This window comes from Sus scrofa, chromosome 7 (assembly GCF_054392235.1).
Source record: "Sus scrofa isolate SSC_HxYL_T2T_F1_AM1 chromosome 7, Sscrofa_HxYL_maternal_Yorkshire_Landrace_v2.0, whole genome shotgun sequence".
Classification (NCBI taxonomy): Eukaryota; Metazoa; Chordata; class Mammalia; order Artiodactyla; family Suidae; genus Sus; species Sus scrofa.
Window position 1 is genome coordinate 58373085 of NC_139389.1, and position 22647 is coordinate 58395731.

Below are 22647 nucleotides of genomic sequence, written 5' to 3' on the forward strand. Positions count from 1 at the left end.
AGCTCATGGTAATGCTGGATCCTTAATCCACTGATCAAGGCCAGGGATCAAACCCTCATTCTCATGGATACTAGTCAGGTTCAAAACCCACTGAGCAACAGGAACTCCTAAATATTGTAGACTTTAAAGCAAGGCTCAGACCTGGCGTTGTTGTGGCCGTGGTGTAGGCTGGCAGCTGCAGCTCTGATTCAACCCCTAGCCTAGGAACCTCCATATGCCTTGGGTGCAGCCTTAAAAAACAAAAAACAAACAAACAAGCAAACAAAAAAACTCAATAATTCCATCTACTGCCTCCCACCCCCGCCCCACATAACAAACATACACAAGAGTCCCTGATCCTAGATTTCACCTACCCTCTCCTTGCCTCCCCTTCTTAACCCCTTCATCTCTCCTGGTAGAGCTGTTCTCTCTCTCCACCCTACAGTGACCTCACTGTGAAACCGGGCCTTCTTCCTTTTTGATTTCTCCAAATTTCATGAACACAAGAAAGTCACTTGCAGCAGAATTTTGCAGAAGGTTTGGGAATACAGCATAGCAACAGCTTAAAACAGAAGATGAGCCATCATTGCCAGAAAGTTCCTGGCCCCACCCCCCAGCTCCCCCAGGCACACACCTTAAGTAAATTTCCAGGTGGGGCAGCTTCTGGAACAGAAGAGCTCTCCTCCCCGCATCTTGCACTGTGGCTCTCTCCCCACCTAGTAAAAAACAAAATTGGCCCCGAGCATTTCTTTGCTTATCTACTCACTTACCCAGGCTGCTCAGCAAGGCAAGAACTATTTCCTCGGTTACTACCTTTTAGCAGAGACTTTGCAAGCATAGTCTCTCTTTAACACCATCAAGTTGGCAGCAGGTTGTCTTTTCTGAGGACATGGAATGGGACTTTTTGAGGACAGCAGGTGACAGTTACTGGCACATTCTGAGCTGGAGCCTCTAGGCGTCTCTAAAGGACCCGGTAGGAGATGGCTGTACTGGGTTCCATTACTATGCTCTGTCACCCACCTCCAGACCCGAGAAGAGCCCGTTCACTGAAAAGGGGATCCCCTTGTAAATTGGTAAACCACAATGGAAAAAAAGTATAGAGTTCCCTTAAAAAACTAAAAATAGAGGAGTGCTCTTGTTTCTTGTGATGCAGCAGGTTAAGGATCTGGCATTGTCACTGCTGGGGTTGCTGGTGTAGCACGAGTTTGATCCATGGCTGGGGAGATTCCACAGGCCCCAGGCACAGCCAAAAAAGAAAAAGAAAAAAAAAAAAACCCAAAAAACTAAAAATAGGAGTTCCCATCATGGCGCAGTGGTTAACGAATCTGACAAGGAACCATGAGGTTGCAGGTTTGATCCCTGGCCTTGCTCAGAGGGTTGAGGATCTGGTGTTGCCATGAGCTGTGGTGTAGGTCGCAGATGCGGCTCGGATCCCGTGTTGCTGTGGCTCTGGTATAGGCCAGTGGCTACGCTCCGATTCGACCCCTAGCCTGGGAAGCTCCATATGCCATGGGTACGGCCCTAGAAAAAGGCAAAAAGACAAAAACAAACAAACAAACAAACAAAAAAACTAAAAATATAATTACTGGAGTTCCTCTCATGGCTCAGTGGAAACGAATCTGACTAGCATCCATGAGGACACAGGTTTGATCCCTGGCCTCGCTCAGTGGGTTGAGGATCTGGTGTTGCCATGAGCTGTGGTGTAGGTCGCAGACATGGCTCAGATCTGGCATTGCTGTGGCTGTGGCTGTGGTGTAGGCTGGCAGCTACAGCTCCAATTGGACCCCTAATCTGGGGACTTCCATATGCCACCGGTGTGACCCTAAAATTTAAAAAAAGAGCAAAATAAATGAATAAGTAAATAAATAAAAATAGAGTTATCATATGATCTAGCAATCCCACTCCTGGGCGTATATCTGGAAAAGGTGAAAGCTCTCATTGAAAAGATTCATGCACAACAGCGTTCACTCCAACATGAATTCCAATAGCCAACACACGGAAACAATCAAGGAGTCCATCGATGCATCAGTGGATGAATGGATAAATAAGATGTGGTAAATATATACAATGGAATACTACTCAGCCATGAAAAAGAATAAAATAATGCCATTTGCAGCAACACAGATGGACTTCAGAGATTATCACACCAAGTGAAGTAAGTCAGAAACAGAAGGACAAATACTATACAATATCACTTACGTGTGGGATCTAAAAACTAGTACAAATAAACTCATTTACAAAACAGAAACAGACACACAGACACAGAAAGCAAACATATGATTACCAAAGGAGAAGAGAGGAGAGGGACAAACTGGGAGTGTGGGATTAACAGATGCACAGTACTGAACATAAAATAGATAAACAACAAGGACCTCCTGGGTAGGTAGGAACTATATTCCATATCTTATAACAAATTACAATGGAAAAGAATAAAAAAGAATATAGATATGATATATAGGTATATTATGTATACCTGAATCACTTTGCTCTACACGTGAAACAAACACGGTATTGTAAACCATCTATACTTTAAAAGAAAAAAGAAAAGAAATAAAAGAGAGATTCCCTGAAGGAAACTCCGAAGAGCAACGTGTGCCACGGGGGTTCCTCTCTCTCCAGGGCGCATCCCCCTAAGCCAAGTGGGGGGGGCCAAGAAGCACCCCCTTAGGGTGATTAGGAGTATCTGCAGGAAGAAGAGGCTGATATTTTACTTCTCAGTTGGTGCTTGCTGAGCCCCTAGACCACAGGCCACCCAGTTGCTGCCAAAACTGGGGATAGAATTCTCTGGTATCTTATTTCCCTGTCATTTGGGAGAGTAGAGGCTGAGGGCACCTCTGCTCTCATTCCTGGGGTAATAGAAGGTGCAAGCAGGCTGGAGCTGCCCCTGGTTCCCAGGGCAACAGCCAGCAGCCTCTGGCTAAAGGCCCCTCCACCCACTGGCTGGGCAGGGATGCGTGAGGTTCCCACACAGTGAGAGCACGTCCACCAAACTTAGCGCAGGTGAGCCAGCCTGAAGGGACCCTGCTCTAAATAGCTGCCTGCTCAGATGAAGGATATATGGCAGAAAGAGGCCATGGGGCATCTCCAAAGGCAGCAGCTGAAGGAGGAAGTGGCGCCTGCCACTAAATAGCTGCCTGCTCAGATGAAGGATACATGGCAGAAAGAGGCCATGGGGCATCTCCAAAGGCAGCAGCTGAAGGAGGAAGTGGCGCCACTGTATTCAACAGGGAAATGAATTGCTTAGAGCAAAGTGGGTTAAGGGATATCTGGGAAGAATCCAGAAGACACGAGGTGCCAAAGAGCCATACAGCTGCCATAACAGAGGGCACTTAAGGACAGTTTATATTAGCACAAATCATCGAAGACCTTTTACCCCTCTTCCTCAATGCCCCAACCCTGCAGGTGCTGTAGGAATGGGGAGCCATGGAGAAATGGAGTGGGGGAGTTCCTGCTGTGGCTCAGCTAGTATCCACAAGGACCCAGGTTCGAGCCCTGGCCTCGCTCAGTGGGTTAGGGATCCAGCGTTGCCATGAGCTGTGGTGTAGGTTGCAGACGTGGCTCAGATCTGGCATGGCTGTGGCTGTGACTGTGGCCGGCAGTTATAGCTCTGATTTGACCCATAGCCTGGGAACTTCCATGTGCCGCGAGTGCAGCCCTAAAAAGCAAAAAAGAAAGAAAGAAAAAGGAAATGGAATGGGAAGCAAGATGGAAGAAGAGAAAAAGAATAGCCTCCTGACTTCCTCACCCCCGTCTCCCCAGCAGGAGCTCAGAGACAGGGCCTGAGTGGGATCGAGCAGTGGTGGGCAGGTAAACCGGCTTTAGGGGACAGGAAGCGAGAGCCCAGGTTTGTAGCCTTTGCTGATGTTCATGGTGTAAAGACTCCCGTCAGGGCCAATTTCAAGCCACAGTGTTTTAATGGCCAGATCCCAAGATTCCTCTCTATTTAACCACAGGTCCTGCAAGCTGGTACTAGTCGGCCTCAGTGCAGGTGGAAGGCTGAGTCAACAGAGGGGAGTTGAAGGCAGTGTTGGGAAAAAAACACACAGCTCTGCTGGTTTGTCTTCTTCAAGACTGGCTTCTTCAAAAAACAATCACAGAGTGGAAGGGAAGAGTATAAAAATTCAGAAGTTCCTGCCGTGGCTCAGCGGTGACGAACCCAACTAGTATCCAGGAGGATGTGGGTTCGATCCCTGGCCTTGCTCAGTGGGTTAAGGATCCAGGGTTGCTGTGAGCTGCAGCATAGATGGCAGCTGTAGCTTGGATCCAGCGTTGCTGTAGCTGTGGTGTAGGCCGGGTTGCAGCTCTGATGCGACCCTAGCCTGGGAACTTCCACATCCTGCATGTGCAACCCTAAAAAGCAAAAAAAAAAAAAAAGAATTCAACTCCCCTGGAAAGAATGATGTCAACTCCCTTAGAAGAAAGAAGCTGGAGTTCCCTGGTGGCTTAGCAGGTTAAGGATCCACTTTGTGGCGTGGGTTTGATCCCTGGCCCCGGAATGAAAAAGAAGAAAGAAGCTGCTCAAACAGAGTTTTGCTTGTTTACATCTTTTAAAAAGATCCTTTTTTCCCCTTTTCCCACCCCATCTGGTGGAATAATGCCACAATGTTGGGGACAGAGAATGCTCCTAAGCAAAACATCAAAGGCAAAATCATCAAGATCGGTTCGTAGGATGACATAAAATTATTAAAATTTAAAATTCTAAATAATCTTGAGAACAAATAAATTGAAGAAAGGAACTTACAGTATATATCCTAGGCAAGAAGTTAATCTCTTTGGATGTGCTAGGCATCTTCTTTTTGCCCCCAGATTCACTTCCATGCCCTGCTCAGTACCCTAGAAGGCTGACCTGAGCCATTAACAAACAGTGCATTGGTCCTTTGACTTCCTGTTGGTTCAGCCAATTGGAGGCCCCTTCAGGAGACAGAAGGGAGGGAGCAAAGTGCCTTGTCAGGGAATTCATTGCAGGGCTCCCGCCTGGCCAGTCTCTTTGGGTTGGCTGCTTCCCTCTAAGGCAGACAGGGCATCGGTCAGGTGCCCTCCCTGCCGCAGTCTGCCTGGATCCCAGTAACTGCTCTGGCACCTGGGGTCTCTGAGGGTTGGTTACTGCTCTCCACATTTGCAAGCCCAGGATTACAGCACTGCTCCTTGTTGGGGTCCCTAAACTTTATTCACATGTTTGCAAACAGTCCCTTCACTAAAGGACTGCTCCTACGCTTCCTACTGGGACGCTGCGGATACTTTATATGAGATGCTCTTACAAAGAAAGGAAGGGTGAAAAATGATACGAAAGAACTTACAAAACAGAAACAGATTCAAAGATTTTGAAACCAAATTTATGGTGACCAAAGGGGAAACGTGGGGGGGGGTATAAATTAGGGGTTTGGGATTGACATATGCACACTATTTTTTTTTTCCTTTTTGTCTTTTTGCCCTTTCTAAGGCCCCTTCCCGCAGCATATGGAGGTTCCCAGACTAGGGGTCTAATTGGAGCTGTAGACACCGGCCTACGTCAGAGCCACAGCAATGACATATGCACACTATTATATATAAAATGGATGAGTTACAAGGACCTACCGTATAGCACAGGGTAACCTACTCAATGATGAGTAATAACCTATATGAAAAAAGAATCTGAAAAAGGACATATATATTTGTATAACTGATTTACTTTGCTGTACACCTGAAACTAACATAACTTTGTAAGTCAACTATACTCCAATTAAAATTTATTAAAAAAAAAAAAGTGGGGTATTCCACTTTTTACCATTATATCATTCACTCTAGTTATGTGTATGTGGACATTTAAAATATTTCCATGATTTAGGAGTTCCCATCGTGGCTCAGTGGAAATGAATCTGACTAGCAGCCATGAACACAAAGGTTTGACTCCTGGCATTGATCAATGAGTTAAGGATCAGGCATTGCCACGAGCTGTGGTGTAGGCTGCAGATGCGGCTCAGATCTGGGTTGCTGTGGCTGTGGTGTAGGCCAGCAGCTACAGCTCCAATTCGATGCCTAGCCTGGGAAACTCCATATGCTGCAGGTGTGGCCCTAAAAAAGTAATAAATAAATAAAAGTAAATTAAAAAGTAAAAAAAAAAATTTTCATGATTTAAAAAAAAAGCAAAAAGTAGTTCCCATTGTGGCTCAGTGGTTAACGAATCTGACTAGGAACCATGAGGTTTCGGGTTCGATCCCTGGCCTTGCTCAGTGGGTTGAAGATCCAGCATTGCCGTGAACTATGGTGTGGGTAGCTGACGAGGCACAGATCCTGCGTTGCCCTGGCTGTGGTGGAGGCCGGAGGCTACAGCTCTGATTAGACCCCTAGCCTGGGAACCTCCATATGCCACGGGAGCAGCTCAAGAAAAGGCAAAAAGACAAAAATAAATAAATAAATAAGAGCAAAAACCAAACAAATAATGATAACAACAAAAACCAAAACAGGAGTTCCTGTTGTGGCTCAGCAGATTAGGGACCTGACATTGTCCCTATGAGAATGTGGGTCTGATCCCTGGCTTCACTCAGTGGGTTAAGGATCCAGTGTTGCCGCAAACCTGGGCATAGGTTGCAGATGTGGCTCGGATCTGGCATTGCTGTGGCTGTGGTATAGGCCATGCAGCTCCGATTTTGACCCCTAGCCCAGGAAATTCCCGATGCTGCAAGTGTGGCCATAAAAACAAAACAAACAAAAAAAGTATTTCCATGATAAAAACTTTCTGAAAATTGGAAATAACTATTTAGAAAATATTTAGTGTTACAAATCAAGAGCCTTAAAAATAGTCCTTTTCTGTGACTTAATAATTACTTATCTGAAAATTTAGCCTAAGGAAACAAAGCTTGATATAAAGATGTTCGTTTCGCCATTATTTATATTCATTTGATACGTTCAAAGTACCTAAATATTTGACTCCATGGGAATGACTAAATAAACTATGGTCTCATCGGATGAACTATTACACCTCACTGAAATAATATTGACAAAGAGTTTATAATAACAAACTGCTCATTTGCTAAGTCAGTTGCAAAATCATTGTGGGTTCTGCAAGTCACAGAATATTTATTACAGGCTAAAAGAACTTGGAGCTCAACTGACCAGGCATTCTGCAACCATTAGATGTGTGTACACAGACACACACACACACACACACACACACACACACACACACACCTCCAGCCCAGCCACCTCCATCGAGCCTAAGCTCCCACAGCCTCCAGGCCATGCCCTCCAGCTTTTGCATCTCCTCCTCTCCCTCCCCCTCCCTCCTTCCCTCCTGATGCTGCCTTCAAAAGCCCAAGGACTTGCACTAGCAGAGTCCCCTTCAGGGGCCCAGTCCCTTGGTTAATGCTTGGTTTACACTATCTAGTCCAACTGCGGAGCAGAGGTGATCCAATCTGGGGCATATCTTGATTTAAAATTAGAAGTAGGAATTCCCATTGTGGCTCAGCGGTAACAAGCCCGACTAGTATCCATGAGAATGTGGGTTCGATCCCTGGCCCCACTCATTGGGTTAAGGATCCAGTGTTGCCATGAGCTGTGGTGTAGATTGCAGATTCGGGTCGGATTCTACATTGCTGTGGCTGCGGTGTAGGCTGGCAGCTGTGGCTCTGATTGGACCCCTAGCCTGGAAACTTCCATATGCTGCAGTGTGTCCCTAAAAATACAAAAAAATAAAAATGAGTAGAAGCCCAATGCCAGAAAACAGCAGGCATGCCCTCAAAAGATTCTAAAGGAGGAACAGTCTTGTTTCTTCCAGACCCTGGTATGTGAGTTCCAGCCCTGGCAGGACTTGTCACCCCTGTTTATAGAAGAGGTAAAAGCCTAGGGACATCAAATTGGCGCTCAAGGTCATCCAATGCCAGCTGTGGCCGGAGGCGAGGATCAAAGGGGCCTCAGTGTTTTCCAGGCCCATCACGGAAGCCCAGGTCCCCGCAAGCAAGACTGCCAGCTGGCAGGACCAGCCAAAGCAAAGCAGTCCAGATGTCCCTGGGATTCCTGACATTCCGGGAGGGTAGCCCTCCTTGCTTGCAGCGTTGCCCAAATCCAGGCCCCAGATTCATGGGCTCGGAAACTTCAACAGATGTCCCCGGGGCGGGGGGGGGGGGGGGGGGTTGCTCTGGAGAGCCAGGGAGCAAAAAAATCCTGTTGTTCCTGTGTGACCCAGCAAGTTAAGGATCTGGTGTTGTCCCTGCTATGCCATGGGTTTGATCGCTGGCCTGGGAACTTCCGCATGCATGGCAGGGAGGTAAATAAATAAAATAAATAAATATCAATAAAAATCCTGCAAGTTGGGCTGCTCAGATCTAGGGTTTGACAGAACTTGAGTGATGGGCTCTTTGATAGGCTTGAATCTGTTCAAAGAGACCTATGGAGACTTTAGCCCATGGCCTCGGCTGTCAGCTGAGATTTCCTCAGATGCTGGATGGAGAGGGCCCCAGAGTTTCTGGTTTATGACACTTGAACGAAACCTCCTAAAATCTGCCCCCTGGAGATTTCCTCATCCTGGCAAACAACACGGCCAGCTGGCAGTTTCCTGCAGCCCATCCTCTGGCCCTGGTCATGTTCAGGGTGAATGAAGCCTCTTTACCTAAGTGTGAAGGCTCTCAGCCATGTGAGTATCTGCGAGTGCAGTGCCGAGGAGGTGGGAGCAGTGGGCGTTCCTGCCTGAGCAGAGCAGACCCACTCTGCTACTCCACTGGGCTGACGGCCATTCTTCCGGAACAATCTCTCAGCCCCTGCACACTTCCATCTCATCCCCTACCTTAGGCTGTTGTGCTCCAGTGAACAGAGCACTGCCTCTAGGTCATTCTGCCTCCTCCTAGCAGTGATCTTGAGGCTTGGGCTTAACTCTTCTAACCTCTGTTTACTCATCTGAAAAAAACAGCAGGAATTCCTTTGTGGCACAGTCGATTAAGGATCTGGCGTTGTCACTGCAGCAGCTCAGGTCATTGCTGTGACCCATGTTCACTCTGGCCCAGGAATTTCCACATGCCAAAAGCCCAGCTCCTCCAAACCCCCCCGCCAAAAAAAAAATCCAGACAAAAAAACCCAAAACAAACTCAGTATGATAGTAGTTGATAAGTTAACAGGTATAGAAGGCTATGCTAAGGGTTTCACATGGATTCGCTTATTTAATCCTGACAACACTTCTATGAGGAGGAATTTCCATAGTGTCTTTTTTTTTGGGGGGGTGTCTTTTGTCTTTTTAGGAGTGCACCTTCAGCATATGGAGATTCCCAGGCTAGGGGTCAAATTGGAGCCACAGCTGACGGCCTACATCACAGCCACAGCAAGGCCAGCTCCGAGCTGCATCTGTGACTTACACCACAGCTCACAGCAACACCAGATCCTTAACCCACTGAGCAGGACCGGGGATTGAACCCGAGTCCTCATGTTCCTGGTCGGATTCGTTTCTGCTGCGCCATGATGGGAACTCCTCATTAGTGCTTTTATTAGAAATTTCATAGGCCTAGGTGAGGTGTTTCGATGACATGCCCAAGATGATACATCTTGTAAAATGCAGGGCTGGGTAGTCCAATTCCAGAGTTGTGCTCTAATGGGGCCTCACGCTAATGGCTAATGAATGGCAACCTCAAAGGGTTATGGAGTAAATGAAATAAAATATGTAAAGAGCCTGCACACAGTGGGTGCTCAATAAATGGAAAGCGACATTGAGCATCTTTTAATGCCATCTGTAAACCCCAGGAGGGCAGGGGCTTTGCTGCCTTTTCATCTTCACCCTCATTACCTGCGCAGTTCCTGGAATCTGTCTGTGTTCAGTAGGGACCTGGCCAGTGGGTGTGCAGTGAAGCCTGATGGGCAGGTGCAGGCCTCTTCCCAGGCAGAGCTCAACAATCTGGGTTCAAATCCTGGCTTTGTCACTTCCTAGCCCTGTGACCACGATAAAAATACTTAATTTCTGTGCCTCCGTTTCCTTGTGTGTAAAACGGGGATGATTCTAGAGTGTCTACTGCACAGGGTTGCTATGATGATGAAGTAAATGAATTACGTAGAACAATACACTCGGATCAGATAATCCTTTAGGTTTCAAAGAGAAATCCAGAGACAAAGGTATATGCAGATTTTTGCAAATACTTGGCAAGCCCAGATTGGGTGATCTGTTAATTTAAATAAGAGCTGAAGAATTCTCCCCCAAGGATGGGTGGCAGTCAGAGCGCTGCACCACGTGGAGGCAGGAGGCACGCCAGTCTCTGCTGCCCCCTAGTGGATGCATGCCTTAATTTTCGGCTTGACTTTCTGGGGCAGACACCAATGGTCTCTTCAGAGGGATCCCTGCTCTCTGGATGGTGAGGGAGAGAGGATGACTATTTCTACTTCACCTGACAGAAGTTTCGAGAAGGAGGAGGCAGAACACGGGCTGTTCTTCCATTCCTGGTAAGTCCTTTCCCCTCTCGACTGTCTCACCTGTGAACTAGAATTGCCCACACCTTCAGAGCAGGGCAGGTGTGAGGCTCACACGAGGTGGACAACGGGAGGCATGTGGAAGTTCTAAAGTCCAGAATGTGTTTGTTGTGGCAGTTATCATCTGCATCTTCCTCGCCTGCTCCCCAGCCCCAGCTGATCTCAGCCAGGCTGACCCCCGAGACTGCGGTCGAGGACCCCGAGAGAACGCCTCTCAGCTCCAAGCCCTGTCCTCACCCAGTCTGGTCAACAAGGTGCCTCATGGCCTCATCAGGGAAAACATTTTCTCATCAGCTCTGAGTCAGAGGATTAATTTCGACCTTCAATAATGAGCACCATGAGGACGTGGGTGCGATCCCTGGCCTTGCTCAGTGGGTTAAGGATCCAGCGTTGCTGTGAGCTGTGGTGTAGGTTGAAGATGCAGCTCAGATCTAGCATGGCTGTGGCTGTGGTGTAGGCTGGCAGCTGCAACTCTGTTTTGACCCCCTAGCCTGGGATCTTCCATATGCTGTGGGTGTGGCCCTAAAAACCAAAAAAAAAAAAAAAAAAAAAAAATCAAACAACAACAGAAACCCCAGCCCTTCCTGAGGTGGCTCAAGCAAACTCACCCTGGGATTAACTCCTGGGAGTGGGGGGCCCGCAGGGCAGACACCCCACCTAAGGAGTGTGGATCATCACAGGGAAGGCTGAAGAGTTACCAAAATAAGGGGAAATGGATGCTGTGAGGCTAAAACACACATCACTACACACTGGTAAGTGCACCTATTAACAGGTAACCGTAGCTTCCACTGGGACCAGGCAGTGGCAGGAGGGGAGGCCAAAACTTTTCGCTTTGTACTCTTCTTTAACAGTGACATCTTATAACTTTGCATGTGTGCTATTTTCAACTTGTTAAAATCACAATGGAAGGTGTCTTTTGTTTTTTTAACAAATAATTTTAGTTCTTAAAAATGAGACCTGTGTATAAATTCTGTAACTCTCACTCAGAGTCAACTCTGACACAGGAACAGCCAAACCAGACGGTAACAGGTAGGTGTCGTGTTAGTACCATACAAAACCACCACAAATTTAGGCACTTTATCAAAGAAAAATGTGTAGAAATGAAGAAGGGGGTCGAGTCTTCTGCTACACCCTGCGAAGACTCTGCTGATGCCTGACTGACACCCATGAAAACCATCACATGAAATGGAACACTCGGCTCTCAACCCCAGCATTACTCTTTCCTGAATTAAGGTTCCGAGTTGACAGAACCCCTGGACTTACAGACCCCGGTAACACCTGATAGATACCAAGGGTTCTCACTAACTGATAAGAGGGATTCCAGTCCAAGAAACTCAAAGGGAACACGGAGGATTTCCAAATTGCATTATTTGCCGTCCTCTGCATCTGCTGCATAGATCTGGGATTCAAGCATCCTGGCGTCCTGATTGTCTATCTAGTTACTGGAGCTCCGTGCCGTGCTCCCAGGGCGTCGTTTTCATTTCACAGTAATGAAGGTGATATCTGCAGCACAGAGCTGATGCAATCACGTCAAGAGTCTTCAGTTTGTCTGGTTAAGAACCTGGTGTCCTTTCAGCTAACAGAAGTAAACAGCACAGACACAGCAGGGGGCCGGATCAGAGCAGGTATGGCCAGCGGGGTGATGGCACCACCCAGCCAGCAACTCCCCTATATTTAAGGAAAAAGCAACACCGCCGGTTTCCATCTAAGTGATCTGAGAGTAAACGTGCATTTGTCAGTGTCCCATGTTAATTACAAAGCCAATGTTTTCTTTCTCGAAGACTTTTAGACAGGAATTCTCATACGGACCACCAACTGGTCATGTGGCAGAGCTTTTCCAGCAGAAACTACAAGTCCATCAGTGTGTGGTGCCCCACGGCCGCCCTGTCCCTGTGCCCGCTCCTGTGCAGAGCCCGTGGCAGCGGCCCCGCTACAGCTCTTGTCTTTGACTCCCAGCTCGGTTGTCGTCCTTCGAAGCCCGAGATTTGGAGTCTCCCTCCTTCTTCTTTTTGCCCTTCTCTTGCTTGGTTTTATTTTTCTCTTTGCTTCCGCCTCCTTTCCCGGGGTATACCTGTCCCTCCAGCGTGACATCGGCACACCTGTCTTGACTGACCAAAAAGTCCTTGATCTCCCAGGCGTAGCTCCCGTCACGCAGCATGAAGATGGCCCGGTCTGATCCCACGATGAACCTTGGCGGAGAGACGGGACTACAGTCAGCGCACGGCTAGGAAGGTGCTAATGGGTCAGAGCAGTTCTGTGGCACTTAACCAAGAAAAAGAAGCCCTTTCAAATGCTACATGAATACAGAACAAAACATTCTATTTTCCAAGGCCAAGTAGCTTTTGACATTCACTGTTTGAAAATACTAGCTGGCTGAATGAACCGCTTAACACCTCAGGCTCAGATCAAAATGGAAAGAGAACCTGGATTTTGCGTGTGCAGGCTAAGTGGCAGCTCATGCAAAGACACAGCATTAGCAGAGTTCCCATCGTGGCTCAGTGGTAACGAACCTGACTAGCATCCATGAGGACTCGGGTTTGATCCCCGGCCTCGGTCACTGGGTTAACGATCCTTCATTGCTGTGGCTGTGGTGTAGGCCAGCAGCTACAGCTCTGATATGACCCCTATCCTGGGAACTTTCATATGCCATGGATGTAGCCCTAAAAAGACCAAAAAAAAAAAAAAAAAAAAAAGAGAGAGAGAGATAGCATTAGGAAGGGCCTTAGGATGCTGCAGACAGGGTGCTGGCTGCTGCCATGGCAGCAAGGTGGGGGCTGTTGTCTGGGGTGGTTTTACATTCGGAAGGGCCCAGTTAAGGTTTCATTTGACAAAAGGCTTCTGCTAATAGAGGCTGACAAACAAAAACACAGGTTTAGATGGGATCATAAGAGGCCCATGAAAGGCTCAAGAGGAAACCCGGCTACTGGACAGAAATGCTCACCCTGGAGGTTAACAGCAAGCAACCAAGTGTGTCCACACTCAGCAGGTGCTGGGGGCGGGGGGGGGACCACTAGTTCGGTCAGTGGGTACCACCCTCCGCTCCGGAGGGGGCTCCACCTACAGCGACTGCCCTCAGCACTCCAGAGATGAGTGACAGCTCAAGACCAGGCAGCCCCCCAGCACTTACTGTTCCCCTAAGTGTCTAGCTAACTAAAGCATCCTGTCATTGTAGGCACCCTCAAGTATCCCTTCATTCCTTTTTATTACTTTGATATTCCTCCAACTAAGATATTTGAATACCCTGTATTTCAGAAGTGTTGTTGAGGAAGAAAAAGGAAATTCCTTAAAATCGCATCTTATTGAGTTCTCACTGTGGTGCAGCAGGTTAAGGATGTGGTGTTATCAGTCTGTGCTGCTGCTGAGGCGTGGGTTTGATCCTGGCCTGGGACCTATGATATGCCTCAGGTGTGGCAAAAAAAAAAAACTGCATCTCAGGATCACAGTGACTTGTGAAAACCGGACCCTTTCACTTTAAATTAACGTCCTGGAGTTCTGTTGTGGCTCAGTGGGTTAAGAACCTGACTAATATCTGTGAGGTTGCGAGTTCGTCCCCTGACCTCACTCAGTGGGTTAAGGATCTGGCACTGCTGTGAGCTGTGATGTAGGTCACAGATGCAGCTCAGAACTGGCAGCATTGCTGTGGTTGTGGTATAGGCCAGCAGTTACAGCTCCCATTTGACCCCTAGCCTGGTTCCCGGGGAACCTCCATATGCTGTGGCTGCGGCCCTAAAAAAAAAAAAAAATTAAAAAATAAATTAACAGCCTGGTCCAGGCTTATGTGTGAACACAGGACACTTTCTGTCCATTCTTCTATGAGCAGAAACTTCAAAAGGAAGCACACTTTCAAACTGTAATTAATTTATCCCCCCCCATAGAAGCTAAACTATACAGCTTTCTACTCAGATAAAACAGAAGTTAGACACACAAAGATAAACAACTTTAGGATTAAATGTTAAAACAAACAAACTCACTGGCTTCGACCAGTAATGAAGGCCCTTCTTTAAAGAAAAAAAAAAAAATTAGGGAGTTCCCATGGTGGCTCAGCGGGTTACAAACAGAACTAGTATCCAGGAAGACGAGGGTTCGATCCCTGGCCTCGCTCAGTGGGTTAAGAATCGGCATTGCCAAGAGCTATGGTGTAGGTTGGCAGCTCTGATTAGACCCCTAGCCTGGGAACTTCCACATGCTGCAGGTATGGCCCTAAAAAGCAAAATAAATAAATAAATAAATAATAATAATAGTAATAATAAAATAAAATAAATAAAAGCAAAAAACTTAAATAAATAAATAGATGTAAAAGACAGACTAGACAGGAAAGGTCCAGGGCCCTTAGGTACAAGCACTGCCAGGAAGGACCTTCTATTATACAGACTCAGAGAAATTCCCAGTGCAGCCCATGGTTTTCTGAGCAAGGCTGCTGCTGCTTTACCTTTGGACGTCATAGTTGGCGTTGAAAAGACTGCCCTGCCAGAGGCTTGTGATTTCCTCCGTCTCCTTCTCAGTGGGGTTTCCGGATACAGTGACAAACATCATAAGCGTCTTGCCTTTCTTCGTCATTTTCAGTATGCTCTCGGGCTTGCCCGGGTCTATCTGTGAGAAGTCGATAGGCGCGGAGGGCCTCTTGTGCTCTGGGAGGTCTCCTTCTTCTATGTCGTCATCTTTCTAACAGGATGGGGGGAAAAGCATCAGAGACATCAGACGTGTGCTTACGCACTGGCAGAGGCAAGAACTCTTGCCTGTGATGTGAGGTGTGCACTTACGATCTAAGTTATAACAGAAAAAGAAAAAAACCTGGAGATGTCCTCCTAGGCAGAGCCAGGCACAACACTGGACATGCTATACAATTCATTTACTTAAAGTTCAAGAATAGGCAAAATTGGAGCTGCCATCATGGCTCATGGCATGATGACATGGGTTCCCTGGGCTCACTCAGCGGGTTAAGGATCCGGCGTTGCTGTGAGCTATGGTGTAGGCTGGGGGCTACAGCTCCAATTCGACCCCTATAACCTGGGAAACTCCATATGCCTTGCGTGCAGCCCTAAAAAGACAAAAACAATAAAAATTTAAAAAAGAAGAATAGGCAAAATGATGCCAGGACAGAAATCAATGGTGGCTGCTCCTGGGGGAGGGGGTTAGGAGGTGGGCTTGACTGAGAAGGGACACAAAGTTACTTTCTGGGATAATGGGAATCTTCTCTATTTTCACAGGGGTGTGGCTAACGCAGATGTACATCCATGTGTCAAAATTCATGGCAGTGAATACCTAAGATCTGCACTTCATATACATCAACTTCACTTAAAAAATAAGCACTGTAGGAGTTCCTGTCATGGTTCAGTGGTTAACGAATCCGACTAGGAACCATGAGGTTGCGGGTTCGATCCCTGCCCTTGCTCAGTGGGTTAAGGATCCAGCGTTGCCATGAGCTGTGGTGTAGGTTGCAAACGCAGCTTGGATTACAAGTTGCTGTGGCTGTGGTGTAGGCCGATGGCTACAGTTCCAATTCGACCCCTAGCCTGGGAACCTCCATATGCCACAGGAGCGGCCCAAGAAATGGCAAAAAGACACACACACACAAAAAATATATAAGCACTGTAAACAAATATTCAATCCTAGTTAGTAGGTATGGTTGCTGCAGTGGTGTGAGCCAGCAATTCTGAGCCACCGCCTGTGAATTCTAGGCTTGAGCAAAAGAGTAACTACCTTGAGGATAATGGGAACGAGGTTCTTTACGTTGGGGACAAGAGTTGAAATCTGGAAGGGGAAAAATGTACCCGTGGTACTGGGCTAGAATTGGAGGCAGAAGAAGGAACTCTGATTTCTGATACAAACAGACAAAACTATTTAAAAGAACCAGGGAGAAAAGGCTAATTTCAGCAAAGAAAAACTGAAGATGAGTCTGAAGTTATCTTCTGGTAGCAGAAAGTAAGAAAGTGCTCAGAGAATCATGGGAACATGTCAAAATGACACAGAAGCCAACGTGCAGCAGAGCTCAGGGGCCTAATCTGGAATAATCTGAAAATCAAAATGACAGAATGATTTATAACTCCCCAAATAAAATAAGAACCACTGAGTCGTTTAACAAGTGAATTAACTACTAATAGTAGAACGCCAACTAGTGAATAGAAGATAAATGAATTAAAAAATACTTAAAGGGGACTTCCCGTAGGGGCTCAGCGGTAAGTAAGGTAGGGGCTCAGTGGTTAACGAACGCGACTAGTATCCATGAGAATGCAGGTTCGATCCCTGGCCTTACTCAATGGGTAAAGGATCCGGCGTTGCCGTGAGCTGTGGTGTAGGTCAGTCTCGACTCAGATCCCGCATTGCTGTGGCTGTGGCTGTGGCGAAGGCCGGCAGCTATAGCTCCGATTCGACCCCTAGCCTGGGAACCTCCATAGGCCGCAGGTGCAGCCCCAAAAAGACAAAAAAAAAAAAGTACACAGGAGCTCCTGGTGGTCAAATTCACGGCCGTTTCTGTCTGCACTCTATTCTAATTCTCCACAGCATTTGTTATAGTCTCCTTAAAAATACTTGGAGACTTCTAGTTGGTTCAATAACCTAAAATATTTTTATTTTTCAAACTGATGTTCCTAATGTCATTGAAATTAACTCACTAGGTCACAAGCACCATTTCTCGCTCATGGAAATACAATAACCAGAAGTCTAGCGCAAACAACAAGGGTAAGGACTGTTCTGAGAACTTTTAATTTCCCCTTTAGATTGTTTGTGAGTTTCAGTTACAAAAAGCAAAGAAAACCAGTGCCATAGGTGTGACTGTGCAGGTCTACTCTTAGTTCCTAACTTCCCCAGGTATCTTATCAGTTCCAGCTCTTTCTCTGAGCCCAAGGCATTCAAACCCTTGCCCCAAGGCAGGGCTGGGAGGATGCACCAATCAGGCCCCCCCACCCACCACCACCACCACCCCAACCTAGGCAGTCCTGCCTCCAGGCCAGTCCTGCATTTCTGACTGGCTTCACCACTCCTCTACTGATGAAGTCAAATTAATAGCTACAAAGGCCTACTGTAAATCCTTTTCTTCCACCCAGGGTCCTTGATAACAATACCAGCTACTGAGTAGCTACTGTATCTCAGGCCCGTCCTGTTTAATTATCTCCCGCCTCAGGACAACCCTGCAAGATCCCCATGGAATACAGAAGTGGATGAGGCACAGAAAGAAACTTACTCAGGTCACTGGGAAAGGGTGACCCAGAAGTACAGATTCAGGAGCTCCCGTGGTGGCTCAGCTGTAATGAATCCGACTAGTATCCATGAGGATACTAGTATCCATGAGGTTTAATCCCTGGCCTTGCTCAGTGGATTAAGGATCCGGCATTGCTGTGAGCTGTGCTGTAGGCTGGCAGGCAGCTACAGGTTCCATATGCCACAGGTGCAGAGTTAATAGACAAAAAACAAAACAAAAAACAAAAAAACAGACTCACAAGTCTGGCTCTGAATCCCTCCCGCCTGCACCTCGAGGGCACCTGATTACAGTAACGTGCAAAATGAAAGAATCTCTACCAACTAGGGCAAAGCAACAGTCGTAACACAGTGGAAGGAGGTCTCCCCTTCGTGCCTCACTCCACACGCCTGAGGCAGGCATCTCTCTGCAGTGCCTCATGTTCACGCTAGCAGAGAAGGCGTTCAGGAAGAATTTAGGGACTGCCGCCAGGGAAGAAGTACTGCTTCCTATGAAAAAAAGCACCCATGGAAGGGGATCTGTCCTCCCACAGAAAAATCCCTGCTACTGGGGAAGGTTGCCCCCCGTTTGTAGAGTGTTTGTGAGCAAAACATTAGCTCATTTCGTCTGCAAGCAACCCTGCAAAGCGGGATGTTTTCTGGCTTTAAGGATAAGGAAAATGAGTGTCACACAGTTACTAAGTGGTAAGACTGAGGTTCAAAACCTGCATCCCTTCGCTACAGTATCCTGCCACCTTCCTGGTCATATAATTAATCAACTATCAAATCCTGTTAAGAATACAAAATCCTCCCATTTCTTTCTCCCTTCTACTCCATTCCTGCAGCTTCTAGTTTAACCCAGGTCCCCCTCATTACCTTTCTTTTTTTTTTTTTTTTTTAAATATGGACCATTTCACAAATTTGTATGTCATCCCTGCACAGGGTTGTGCTAATCTTGTCTGTATCATTCCAATTTTAGTATATGTGCTACCGAAGCGAGCACCCCTCATTACCTTTCATCTGTACTCTGCTCACCAATGTGTATGGCAGTGTAGTAAAATGGTTAAAAGAATAAGCTTTAAAATCCAGTGACTGAATTTTGAATTTGAAATTAAGCTAATTTGCTGTGTGACCTGGTGCAAATTACTTGACCTCTCTGTGCCTCAATGATATCATCTAGAAAAGACAAAGTGCTAGAGCAGTCCTGTTAGCTAAAGAACACTCAATAAATATGAAGTTGTCCCTACCTTCAGAGTTTCTCCTTGCCCACCCATTTTAAACTCTTTGGACCAAATTTTTCTCAAGTTTACCCCTAATCATGATACTCTCCTATTCAAAAACACTCAAGAGGAGTTCCCACCACGGCACAGTGGGTTAAGGATCAGGCGTTGTCACTGCAGTGGCTCAGATCCCTGCTGTGGTGTGGGTTTGACCCCTGACCTGAAAACTTCCATGTGCTGTGGGTACAACCAAAAAGAAAAAAAAAAAAAAAAAAGTTCAGCAGCTGAAACAACCACTAGAGTGCATACACTGAAGACTCAAAAATGTTACAAAGACAAGACTTGAGCAGTAACCTGGGGAAGTGTTTAATATATATCCAATGAAAAAAAAGAACAGCAGAAAATTCTATTGATGCTATCCTTTCAGCTGTAAAAACCATGTCTGACTACTGAAGCGGAACCCAAAGATGAAGTTACGGATGATTAAAAATAAAACATTCCAGAATTATATTTGGGTATCAACTTATTGGACTCATCAGGGATGGCATTTTTCCTTCCAAATAAAGTCCCAACCACACAGGAAGGATTCAAGGCCCACCGAGCAGGACCTGGTTCCCACCAATCTTTCCATCCTTACCTCTCACTAGGTGGCTTCAGTAATTCTGTTCTGGCCAATCTAACTAATTTAGAACTAATATAAATAGAGGTGTACCATGCTAGGTTCTTTCCATGTTTTCTCAGTTCATCCTCGCAACCACTCCGAGGTGGATACTACCACCTCTATTTCTTACAGGTGAGGGATCTAAGCTACAGAGAGGTTTTGTTTGTTTGTTTTTTGGGGTTTTTTTTGCCGTTTTAGGGTCACACTTGTGGCATATTGAGGTTCCCAGGCCAGGGATCTATCGGAGCTATAGCTGCCGGCCTACACCACAGCCACAGCACACAGGGTCCGAGCCATGTCTGCGGCCTACATCACAGTCCACAGCAATGATGGATCCTTAATCCACTGAGCGAGGGCAGGGATCGAATCTACAACCTCATGGTTCCTAGTCAGATTCATTTCTGCTGCACCACAACGGGAACTCCCAGAGAGGTTCTTTACCAGTCCAAATTTCCAAGCTGAAGTGGTCTGAACCCAGGCAGTCTAACTCCAGAGCCTGGGCTATTGACATTCACACCATTCTGCACAATTTCCACGGGTCCCATCCACCTCGGCTCAGGCAAATTAGTTAGGAATGCTCTTTTCCCACATTCCCTGGCCTGTCTAAAATGCCACTTCCTTCCTGAAACCCTCTGAGAGTCCCACCATACTTTCTTTTTATAACATCCAGCCGTTTCTACTGTGTATTACGGTTATTTTTATTGTTATCTGCTATTCTCGATGGCTGGCTCCCTTGTTCGCCTCTGCAGCCCCCTTTTTCAGTCTAGCTCAGGGTCTGAGGATTTTCAGGCGAGGATTTCCATTGCAGAGGCTATTCTCACGTTAGTGGATCAAAAACTGTTTGCTCAGGCCAAAAAAGAGATTGGGAGATTGCTAGAGAGAGAGATGGCAAGTGGGGGGAGGAATTGCTGCAACAAGTTCCTTCCTCCTTAGTGGTCTGCCTACACCCAGACTGACTCCCGTATTTCCTTGAGCAGGTCAACATGAAAACTTCTTTCTTCCAGCCAAATGCATCCGATGGTATTTTAAAGTCATGTCTGAAAGCCTCTATCCACTACATATGCACACAGATACCCACAGAATAATAAAGCGTCAATGTTGGAAGAAATCATCCAGTGCAATCTCACTCAGCAGATAAGGAACCAGAGGCCTAGAATGGAGACGTGACTTGCCCAAGGTTACACACAGCGAGTAGAATCCTAGTTTCTTTCTTTCTTTTTTTTTTTTTTTTTGTCTTTTTGCCATTTCTTGGGCCGCTCCCACAGCATATGGAGGTTCCCAGGCTAGGGGTCTAATCGGAGCTGTAGCTCCCAGCCCACACCAGAGCCACAGCAACGCGGGATCCGAGCCGTGTCTGCAACCTACACCACAGTTCACGGCAACGCCGGATCGTTAACCCACTGAGCAAAGCCAGGGACCGAACCCGCAATCTCATGGTTCCTAGTCGGATTTGTTAACCACTGCGCCACGACGGGAACTCCCAGAATCCTAGTTTCTGACTCAACTCCACCAGCTGTGCAAATTCACCAGGACAACACAACCACCTTTGGAAAGAAGCAGCAACGTGGTTTTGGTTTAGTAAACTTTACCTAAAAAGGTTATTATCCACTCCTTGCAATGACACACTCCAGTGCATTCAAGTAACAAACTAGAAAACTCATTCAAATCAAGTCATTATTCCTTTAAACTAGGGAGCGCCACTAGCCTTGGCTACCGCCTCCCACTACCCTCCCAAATTAAAGCCACTCAAAAAAAAATCACAAAACCCTCAGCAGGGACATATACCCAAAATGGGAATTCTGTCCTACTGATTTAGAACACGGAGAACTACGAAAGTTGAAACGGCCCTCTTGAAAGATAATCCTCCCCATACCCCTCACTCCATTCTTCAGGAGTGGAGTGGAAAAGGTCTCCCTCCCCATTTGCAGGGCTCACTGCCCATACGGGGCAATGCGTGGAGCGACCAGGGCACTAAAGACAAAGTAGAGCTGAATAGTGAGAGGCTGACCCGTGATTGGAGTGGCCAGAGGAATGATGGAAGAGGATACTGGGATGAATGGCCTGGGACCGGGGTAGGCAGGGCGTAAGGGGGTCAGAGGGGACACCGAGGGTCAACGATGGTTGGAGTAGGTCACTAAGGGATCACGGCATACGCAGCAGAGGAGGTTAGGGGGTCAGAAGGTACCGAGACGGAAGTCTAAAGGGTCCCAATACGGAGGAGGTAAGAGGTCACTAGGAGCGGGGCCAGGACAGAGAAGGGCCGGGACAGAGAAGAGCAGGGAGGGTGTGCGCGCGCCGCGGACCTCCCACTGTTCCAGAAGACGAGCCATGTCCGCATCATTGTAGTCGCGAATATCCTTCTTCTTCTTCCGGGGAGGTGGAGTAGCCTCGCTGGGCGTTTTGGCTGGGCCCTCAGCGGCGAACGCCCTTGGCGGCAGCAGCACGAGAAGCAGCAGATCAGAGACACAGAGAAGGACCACGGCGGTGCGCGCCCAGGCGGAGGCCGCCATCTTCGCCGCGCAGCGCCGGGTAGCGAGGGCGGACCGGACCTGCGCGAGCCACCGGCCCCGCCCCAGGCCACCTCTCTCCTGGACCCGCCCCCTACCGTCGCCTGCGTCGGACCCCGCCCCGCCCTCAGCCCCGCCTCCCGGCCCTGAGTAGCCTACCAGGCCCCGCCCCGTCCCATTTCCTCCAGCCCCACCTCCGGGAGCCCCGCCCCTCCGCCATCTTGGCCCCGCCCTGCCCCTCGTGTCCAGCTGAGGCTTTCTGCCCGTCCTGGATCGGACCCGAGTGCTCTCGTTCATTTTCGGCCCAGCCCGAGGCCGAACTTTTTCTCTCCTACGGGTAGGCCAGGTCCAAAAGTTCCCTCACGGCCTCTTGGAATCCTCGAACGGCACCTCGCTAGGCCTGTGAAATGAATTAGAGCTGGAAGTTCTGGGAGCTGCCTTTGCTTTGAGAAAGCCGGTTTCACGGGGTCACACGTTTCCTCTTGGTCCCCTGCAACTTCCTTTGAGAACCACCAGTTAAAAAAAGGAGTGGCAGGTAGAGCATCTTTTTCAGACGATCATCAATAGCTCGGGCCCACTGCTTTGCTGCTCAGTGGGGATGATTCAGTTTGGCATTCAATATTACTGTCATCGCTTGAATTTGAAAAAGCTTTTTAAAAAAATGATTACTTTTCATCTGTAAAATAGC

At 47.5% G+C, this 22647-nt stretch overlaps 1 protein-coding gene and 1 non-coding gene across 2 annotated transcripts; both read right to left on the reverse strand.

Moving 5' to 3' along the window:
• Window positions 1-11416: 11416 nt before the first annotated feature.
• Window positions 11417-22002, reverse strand: MESD (mesoderm development LRP chaperone). The gene is made up of 3 exons (XM_001928863.6): window positions 21756-22002; window positions 14828-15060; window positions 11417-12587 (listed from the first exon to the last, which is right to left on the reverse strand). Exons 1-3 carry the CDS (start codon window positions 21960-21962, stop codon window positions 12329-12331), a joined length of 699 nt encoding a protein of 232 aa, XP_001928898.1. The 5' UTR covers window positions 21963-22002; the 3' UTR covers window positions 11417-12328.
• Window positions 18469-18574, reverse strand: LOC146401604 (U6 spliceosomal RNA). Its single transcript, XR_014811755.1, has one exon. It is a non-coding gene; the product is annotated as a U6 spliceosomal RNA (small nuclear RNA).
• Window positions 22003-22647: the final 645 nt, after the last annotated feature.

What these genes read in the sequence shown, in the direction of transcription:
- MESD (XM_001928863.6), bottom strand. Translation starts at nt 21,962, where the DNA reads ATGGCGGCCTCCGCCTGGGCGCGCACCGCCGTGGTCCTTCTCTGTGTC. An exon ending in GTCTTCTGGAACAGTGGGAG is followed by an intron (nt 15,061 to 21,755) that starts GTCCGCGGCGCG and finishes CCATCCTGTTAG; the next exon opens with AAAGATGACGACATAGAAGA. An exon ending in GCCAACTATGACGTCCAAAG is followed by an intron (nt 12,588 to 14,827) that starts GTAAAGCAGCAG and finishes CTCTCCGCCAAG; the next exon opens with GTTCATCGTGGGATCAGACC.